Consider the following 9,458-nt stretch of genomic DNA (forward strand, 5'->3'; position numbering starts at 1 on the left):
TGTTATTTTCACTGTATGACAGTCTTAGTTCACTTAATCCTCAAACAACTGTCAAGGCTAGGAGAACAGAGAAAAAGGTGAAGGTGACTCAAAGACAAGATCATTGGCTTTTAGCTTTAGTTGGTTCACTTCCAATTCAACTGCCAGCAAAGTCAACAGCTCTCCCTTAACTTACTGGGACTTGATGCTAACTTCTGTCAATTAATATTACCGACAGTACAGTTCAGCAGCCCAAAAGGAAAAAAAAAAGTAAGATTCCAGTTTGCCTTCTAGAAGAACATCAGGCCTTAAAATGCCTTTTTACAGTCACAGTAAAAGCACTAGTTTTGCCTGTGAATCCTCAGACATCCAGCAAATTTTTGGCACCCAATACAAAAATGACCCCAGCTAAGTGCAAAATACGCTAGGTGCTTCTTCTCTCCAACTAAAATACGGACCTCAGTGAACCTTAGCTTAATGCTGATGCAGAAATTTGCACACTTGACCTGCCAGGTTAATGTGTTTAGAGTTTGGTCTCCAAACTCAACCTACTGACTGGATATGAAGCGCATATGCAATAGTAGCAATATTTGTGAATCTACCATGAGGTTCTGAGATAGGTTTTATCACTGGGAAGCACTGAAATACTTGCACTTCTTGACTTTTCTGTAACTCAGTAGCGACTGCAAAATTTCTCACCTATTTACACTGTGGATTCAAAGAAAAAAAAATACTTTGTTGTAGACACTAGGTGTAAGTTGGCTATCCTATTTCTGAACTAGGATCCAAGTTTCTCCTTCCATCTCCTCTCTTCCTCCAGCCCCCTTTCCTCCCACCTGCACTAGGGGAACAGTGTTGTGGAGGCAACAAGGCCAGGAAGCTCAGAGCAAAAGTAGCCCCTGGCCAGCACCTGGTGTTTTCTACCAGGCCAGCATGCTCGTGACTGCTCCAGATCTGGACCCCTATGAAGGAAAGTGAAATGAAACTTCTTTTGTTTCACAGTCTCGTTTATGGATTTGCAACCAAAACTAACTGGATCCGGCAAGTTGAGTTGCCCAACGTTTTTTGTGTCACTCTCACACACTTGCACCTGTCAGGGATGGATTCCTCACAAAGGCCAAAGGGAGCAAGACATGTCTTCTATTTTGACAGCACACAGGAGCCAGATGCTGGGGACAGCAGGTTCTGGTGTTTACTACCAGCCATTAAGAAAGGCAAAACACAGCCTCAGCACGGCGGTGACAGGGCGTCAGGCGCACCTTCCCCACGGCGCTCGCCGCAGCAGCCCCTCGGCATCGTCCGTGTCTCTCCGTTCAAACCACCCGGCTCCGTTGCCGCCGTGTCCGGCTGGCTCCTCTCACGACCGGCCCTGGAGTCACAACATGTCGCCGTCCCCGCTTTAAGGTCACCTCATGGCGCTGCCGTCGAGCTGGGCCGCCGCCGCCGGGGGCCGCGATGCGCCCGGGCCGCTCCCGCGCGCGGCCGCGGCCGTTCAACGGGCAGCCCGGAGGGGGGGAGGGGGCAGGGCCACGGGCGCCGGGGGCACTTACCAGGTCTATGAAGGTCAGAAATTTCCAGCTGCCTCCATAGGTCTGATGCGCGGGCATGTCAATGGCCTTGTAATTGCACAGGATGGAGCAATAGGACAGGAGGATGGCGGCGCGCAGCACCTGGCAGGGCACCAGCGCCATGTTGCGCGCTGCGCCGGGGCGGCCTCGGCGGCGGCGGCGGGCGCGGCGCCAGCTCGGGGTGCACTTCCGCGTGTGTGCCCGCGCGGGTGCGTGTGCGCCCGGGTGTGCGCGCCCGTGCGGGCGGGACCGGCAGCGCCCCCGCGCCGCGTTCGGCCTCGGCCGGGGCGGAGCGGAGCGGAGGGGCAGCGCTGTGCGGCGGCGGGTGGCAGCGGCGCGGGGCAGGCGGGGCTGGGGGGGAGGCTGGCGGCGGCGGTGCCGGCGCTGCGGGCAGCAGCCTGGCCGGCGGGCTCGGCACGCTTCCGGGCAGCAGCTCCGCGGCCGAGCCGGGTGGGGAGGGGCCGCGGCGTTCCCCAGGGAGCGAAGGGGCACGCACTCCCCCTCACATCGCCCTCCGCCGCGCCGCTCCGGCAGCGGACGGCGCCCGGGGCCCAGCAGGTGCGGGGCCGGGGCTGCGGCGGCGCGGCCCTGCCCGAGGGACCCGCGGGCCGCCCTCAGGCGCGCAGCCCCCGGGAGGGCCCGAGTGTGAACAGCAAGTCATTTACGGAACCCGGCTGCCCGCATTTTCAAGCGAAAAATACAACGCGCCGGCAGCCGCGCGGTTTAACCGCCGTACGGCGAAACGCTGCCGCGCGTCCCCGCCGCCCGCCCGCCCGCAGGCTGCGCCACCAGCTGACCGCGCCGGAGCCAATGGGCTGTGGGCTGAGGGCGCGCGGCGGCCGCTGGCGCAGGTGTCACCGCCCCGCCGGGGTCGTGTGGGGCCGCGCGGCGGGAGCCGTTAAACTGCCGCCCAGGGGAAGCCGCCGGGCTACGGGGGCGCCGTGCCGCTGCTGCCCGGGTGCGTGCCCTGCCCGTGTGCCTGCGCTGCCCGCGCAGCTGCCCCGCCGCAGAGCGCTTGCCGTTCCATGCGTTTTTCCCGGGCGCAGTCACGTCCGCGGCGTTGCCGTTCACCGCAGCCGCGCACACCCTTGCGAGGAGCGTGCTTTCCAACACCCGCAACCACTGTGGGACGGGGACATCATTATCCCTGGATTAAAGCGTCGGGTGCAGTACCAGCGTTATAAGGAAAGACCATTTCTGTCACCAGGGGTTTGGTCACCAAAGGGATCCTTGGTGCTAGGAGCAGCTGGGGGCGGCTTGTGCTTGGACTTCTACACCCTGAAAAGGAAAGGATCTTAAAGTGCTTGATTGCAGGGTAAATGCTAAATTGCTCCACCATCTGGAAAAGTTATTTTCAAGGGGAAAAACCCCTCCGACAGTGTTCTCTAGCCTTGGATAGACAAGTAACTGATATAAACACCATCTCCATACATCTGTCTTCTGAAATAAGCATTTGAACAATAAGATGCGTCTTCGTAGTTATGCTATGGGAAGGCAAAATGAATCAATGTCTGTGCAATACGTTCCCTGATTTTATTCTGTTACTGTGCTGCTTCATCCGGTATCCACTGTGCTCAAGTTCTGCAAAAACGAAGGGCTTTTAGGAGAACACATGCTAGCAGCTATTCTAGATGAAATTAGCACAGTTTAAAATGTCTGTCTATGTGGAGGAATTGTGTCAGGCGTGGAAAAAGAAGCCTCTAGAAGCATAGACCATGAATTTCCCACTGGATCCTGTAGGTTATTTTACCTATCAGTTCACAGCCCCAGCAAGCGCACTGGGCAATCAGACCCTTCTGTTGTTACGGCATGTATTTTAGTCTTACGGGCTCAAAGGGTTTGGTCTCATTGAAGTCTCAAGGTTCTGTCTGAGAGGTATCTGAGTGAAATGTAATGGTCTGCGATACAACGGGAGACCAGACTAGTAACATTAGCAGTGTGACCCAATAGACATGGATGTGTAAAGCAGCACAGTTGCTGCTGAGGACCTGGTGTCTGTGCTGTGTGTACTGTGGGAGGTCTCGCTTCAGAACGGTTCTTCTCTGGATCTGTGGACTGAATATTCATTAGTGGCTGGAGTGCATTGAGCGAACCCCTGGAGCACATCTTCTGTTTCCATTTTATGCAAAAGGAGTCCAGCTTGCTTTCTGAAACTGCCAAGTTACAAACGAGCACAGTAGCAGTCCAGATGATCAGGAGATTTACTTCTGAAATATACTCTTTGCCAGACTTTAATGCTGCTGTAGCGGCACCCTTCGTGTGCAAGTCTCGCTGGACTTGAGCTTTGTAGGCTCTCCAAGACAAGTTACTATGCGTAGAGCTCCACAGAGTGACTGGTTACATAGCCATGCACACTCTTCTGTCTTGTGATCAGCTTCTGACAGGACGAGTTTGGGGCTGTTTAAGCCTTAGGCAGCCTGTCCCCTACTTTTCTAACTGTACCTCCTCCTATGATGTACAGGAATTCGCTCTTTGGGTCATCTTTATGTCACTAACAAGGCAACACAGACATTAACACTCAGTGAACATGACTTGGTAACCACCATTCTTAGTTTGCCTTTTAGTCACATGTATTTAAACATCCTCCAGGGTTACAGCATGCTCAAATTTTTTTTTAAAAGTAAAAATTACCCAACCTTTTTGGAGCTTTATTCGTATGCTTTTTCATTCTGCTCTCTACTCTTCCATAGAAATATCAGCAAAGCTCACAGGAAGTCTTAGCCTCATACAAAGAAAAACGTTCACTCAGCCTTGTAAACCAAGGTGGAAGTCTAAATGAAGCAGAATGTACAAACATTGTTGTTCCCCATTTTTTTTCTGTCAGTCAAGAAAAGCTCAAGGGAGGCTACCTAACATGCCAGGCTCAGCCAAGCTTCTTCCTGGTCAAAGACGATTACGCATTTCTAGACCTTTGAAAGGAAAAGTAACTCATTTGTGGGTGGGTTCTTTGTGCCTGTGTTCTTTCTAAAGAAGTATCTGTTCAATCTCTGGACAGTGTTATAATAAGGACTAATTAGATTGTAGGCTGCCATTAGCCTTTATGTGCTACTGCGGGCTTTATACTCCCTGTCTATTGAGAGACAAGCAGCAAAGCCTTTTGTGACTGTGGTAGAAATAGGTTTGCAGTGGATTTCATTTTCCTTTGGATTTGGTCTTAATTTTTTTCAGCAAAGCAAAAATGTGAAGTTTATTAATTTGCCCTTTATATTGCTATATGTATGCAACTTTTTGGTACTTTGTAAAATGTTGACATTTCAGGGTTTTGATTAAGTGCATAAAACATAGTAATATAGACTCTAAACATGTAAAATATGATATTCAGTGATAAGCTGTGATTTTTCAGATCCTGATGTTTAACGTTTGTATGTAAATTGTGAAAAGCCTCAACTCAGTTTTCATGTCACATACTGTAAGTTTATTTTAAAGTGGGGGTTTGACATGGGTCATACTTGTCATTCAGCAGAGATAAGAAATGACTTTAGAAAGGAGAGGAGTCCAAAGTGCTGTTGTGTCTGGGATGGGACATGTAAATAAGTGCTGGCTGCTATAGGGGGAAAAGCAAGACATCTAAAAATCTGTCAGAGAACTAAGTGGGAAAAGGAACTGAAAAGGTGAGTTTCCTCTCCAGTTGTTAATATAAAATGAGTAGCATGATGTTCTTGCTACTTGGCACCTTGGCAGAATAAAGTGTAATATCTTGGACTCCAAGTTTTAATCTTTTCTATGCAGGCTAGCAGATGAGAATGCTTAAGAGTTTTTTGGTGGTGATGTGTTTTTTTGGATTTTTTTTGTTTGTTTTTTAAAGGAATAACATTCGAATTTCTGAATAGCAGTGTGTTTTGTAAATATCAAAGATACTGGTGGATATTGGTAAATGATCTTTGAGAGATGTTTTGAGACCTGTGAGGTGCCTTTTCTTAAGCAATTGCTTTAAATGCAAGTGAGCTGTTTACAAGAATCATGCCACAAGCATAGAAGTTGCCTCCAAAGCAATAATAATAAGAAAAACAATGCATGCTTGAACTCATAGGAAGTTGGTAATACTGCCTCATAACAATGTGTTCATGGTGATGCACTTGACACTGCAATTTCTAATATTTGAGGCAGCGTACAAACTGTGCCAAGGTAAGTGTACTTACCACTAAGTAAGTGTACTTACCACTAAGCAGACTCCCACATAAGCAGACACACAAAAATTAAGCTTTCTTGCAATGAACGTAAGTGAAATTATTGAAACATTGCAAGTTAAAAATCAACAGGAAATTATAGAAAAAACTCTTGCCTGTGTCTGAAAGTTTTTAGAAATGTTAATAGGCATAGATTTAATATATAGCTCTTTAGTTGGATGAACTATCACTTGGCTAGTAAAAGGCCCCTACATATCAGAGGAGTATTCAACTCAAAATCTTTGGTAAAGACAGCTATCTGCTGTCACTGGACCCATTGTTAATACTCATAATAAAGTTTAGGTAAGTTTTTATTTCTTCATTTACTTTGACAAGATATAAATGACAAAAATTGAAGGAAGGAGGGGGAAAAGATAACAAAAACAAAAAGACCACATTTATACCAGGTATAAAGAACAATGTGTTTAATAAGACTTCTGGAGCAACTTGTTTGTATGATGACTGATAATACCAATTTAGTTTCAAGTGTAGGTTTAAAAATTACAGTGAAGTTACTAATTTGGCATATTTTGTACTGAGTGTTCTACAGTACATATATCCATATGTATTTAACAATGGGAAATAGAGCTGGAGCAGAGATGACCAGGAGATAAGTGGAACAAAGTTTGGGGCAGCTGGAAATTCATTCATCCTCTCTGGAAGTTAAACTTTGCTTTATCCTGAAAAACCATGAAGTTTCTTGCTATAAAGGAGAAATGAGCAGATAAAACTTGCTGCATTCATCTTCCCTGTTAAGTTAAAATTTCCCAGAGTGTTGATTTTATAAAGAAAACTCCTTGCCATACAAATCAGGAGTTTTGAATATGTAAGTGAAGTGGGGACTGTGTAAGCAGAACTTTCCTTCACATTTGGGTCTAATGCATAGCGTGTAACAAAGCTTTTTCGCTGTAAGGATTTCATATCCTAATTTCATATGCTTTCTGCTGATTACATTGGTTAGTGTTAGGGAAGGAAGGGAAGGCAGGTAACAGGCCTCTGAGGTGCAGAAGCCCAATACTGACCAGGAGTATTCTATCTGCCCGCAGATGATATGGCCCCCTGTAAACCACAGCAAACATTCTGCTGTAGCATGCAGTCTCACAGAGGGATGTCGCCTTTGGGAAAAGGTTTCGGTACATACAGTGCAGTTATAAATTACCTGCTGTCCTGGTTTAAGAGCTTAGCTCTTACACTACATCCGCCCATCATCAAATTATTGAAAAGGCTGGATATGCAGTATTGTTTAGGAATATCAGTGAACCGTAAAAAATCAGAACTGCTTGCCATGGGGAAATATGAGTCAGCTTCTTATTCATTAAAACTGTGCAAAAGAAGACAAAATTTCCATGAATAATTATAAAGCCAGAAAATGTAACCCTGTTTGTTTGGGTTTTTTTTACATAACTGCCTTCTCTTAGACCATCTTGATAGAAGACAGTCCAGATGTTACATTTGTTACCAGGTACCTTTGAAACACGTGAAATTCCATCTGAACATAAGAAAATGCTGTTTACTGTCAGGATGGTTGAACATAGGAACAGATTGCCCAGAAAGGCTGTGGACTCTACATCTGTGGATATTCTCTAAACCCATCTAGACACAGTCCTGGGCAACCTGCTGTAGCAGACCCTGCTTGAGCAGGGGGATTTAACTAGATTATCTCAATAGGTCCCTTCCAACCTCAACAATTCTGTGATGCTATACTGTAACTGGAGGTACATATGTGACTAATGCATAACTCACCAAGTCTACCTCAGCTTCCTAGGTTATCTTGTTAAAATCAGCTCTCTGGTGGCTTAAGTCCCCTAAGTGCATCACCATGCTACCTCCTCTGAACACCTGGACAAAGGAGTTAGAGGTGGGATGAGAAACAAGGGATAGGAATGATGCAGGTGCCCCATGCCACTTCTGTAGCATTGGTTGCATAAAAGAGTTATATAATTCTTAATTCATGCTGGAGACTTAATATGTGTATTTTATGGATTGAGTTGAACAAATCTCTACCCCTAAATCTCCAAGCAAAAGTTGTGGAAGTATTTATCTGCACCCTACCTCTACCCCAAATTCTCATTCATAAAACTGGACTAGTAAAATTTCCTGTCTTGTGTCCTGACTGAAAGTTCATCTTAGCAAAAACTATTTCTTCATGTATTTTAAAATAAATACACAATTATACTTCACCCAATTACATCTTGGACTTCTGAGGAAACTTGAAATATTAAAAAATGTAGTATTTTCCTAAACAACAGATTCTTTTCTGTGACAGCTAACTGTAGTGGGCAGCACTGGAAAATAGAGTCAACATGAAGTATCTTCTGTTGTGAACAAGTGAGTAATTTTCTGGTTTAGCTGCAGTAAGGTTTAACTGATCAAGGGAGAGTAGTAATATGCATCTAGTACAACAGCCGCAATGCAGAGGATGTTTCATTCAGTGGCAGAACAACAGCACTGGCTACCAAGGACAATAGTAACCAAATACCCACCTCAACAATTTGGCACAGCCAGGTTTTTTTTAACTAGTTTGGCTTTGATGACTTTGCAGAAGCTTGTATTGCGTTTGGGCTGCCAAGCAAACCTGGAGGTGCCTGTCGTCATCTGCTAGCCCCGCTGCAGGAGATGCTTATTGTGCCAGCTCCCCTCTCTTGGTAGGAGCGACTCAGCAGAGTGCCACACTTCTGGCTTTTTACTATCTGCCAGACATTACAGCAGTAACCAGGCTCTCTCTGTCACCAGCTGGAAGCTGTTGTTCTATCTAATATTTTATGCTAGTGCTCATCCTCAAAATGTCTTTTACACAACTTGTAGAAACTGTCATTTCAATATATATCTTTCCCTTTGATACAATCTGCTGCTGAAGGCTCGCATTTCTCTGGGCTAACAATTGCAGGGGGTCTCTACCATACTGTGATGATACTGTGTTACAGATGGATTCAAAGGATGGTTTTCCTGGATACTGATACTGCTCTTTTTTTTTTCTTTTTTTTTTCTTCTTTTTTTCTTTCTTTTTTTCTTTTTTTTTTTGGTGCCTCCACTTATCAAAAATGTTTGGTCAAAGCTGACTCATATTCTGGAAAAGCAGAACATGAATAAGAAATCTTTGGGTAAGGTATCTTCACGTCTCCAGAGTAACCTTTAATTTTCTGCCTTCTTCCTTTTTAGTTCAGTCCATGGCTATGCCAATGGATTCAATCCTTTCCTTCTTCACTCATTTACACTCATCCAGCCTCCTTTCAAATCTTGTTCTTAGACACACAAAGCCACTGTGGATATAATAGACAGAAATCTATTCCTGTAATTTCCTCATTTATTAATCTGCCATTTGTATTTCCATAACTAAACCCCTCCTTTTAAATCAGTGTGAAAAAAAAATCCACAATAAAAAGGGAGACAAACACACATGATGTGATACAAAAACTGAATTGCAAACTGGGTTTAGGGAAACAACCATGTATAACTTTCTCTACTGTTTGTTCAGCCTTGTATATTCTTATAGTCTGATGATCGTTTGAGATTGATCGCAGAGGATAGAATGACAATATGCTTTAAATGAGAAAAGTAAGGGAAAAGCAGGAGGTCTAGACCAATCTTCAGAAAAGAACCAGCTGTACACTATTGCATATTTGAGCTCTTAGATAAATCCCCGCAAATGCATATGCAAATAAATGAACACATTGAAATGACTTTGGACTTTCTCACAACCACCTTTTTCTGTATTATGATATGCTACCCACTTGCTGGAACAAAA

At 45.4% G+C, this 9,458-nt stretch overlaps 1 protein-coding gene across 4 annotated transcripts in view; it reads right to left on the reverse strand.

The window, feature by feature from the left end:
• The window catches only part of AIG1 (androgen induced 1), a 127,478-nt gene extending 125,613 nt beyond the window's left edge, over positions 1–1,865 (reverse strand). Inside the window, exon 1 of one of the 4 annotated variants that reach the window (XM_040599547.1) lies at positions 1,530–1,837. In XM_040599547.1, coding sequence (XP_040455481.1) covers positions 1,530–1,670 — 141 coding nt within the window. In that variant the 5' untranslated portion in view covers positions 1,671–1,837. Of the gene's footprint in view, positions 1–1,529 lie in introns of all 4 variants that reach the window. The other 3 variants (XM_040599548.1, XM_040599550.1, XM_040599552.1) reach the window with 3 other exon arrangements.
• Between the last annotated feature and the right edge of the window lie 7,593 nt (positions 1,866–9,458).

This window comes from Falco naumanni, chromosome 6 (genome assembly GCF_017639655.2).
Source record: "Falco naumanni isolate bFalNau1 chromosome 6, bFalNau1.pat, whole genome shotgun sequence".
NCBI lineage: Eukaryota > Metazoa > Chordata > Aves > Falconiformes > Falconidae > Falco > Falco naumanni.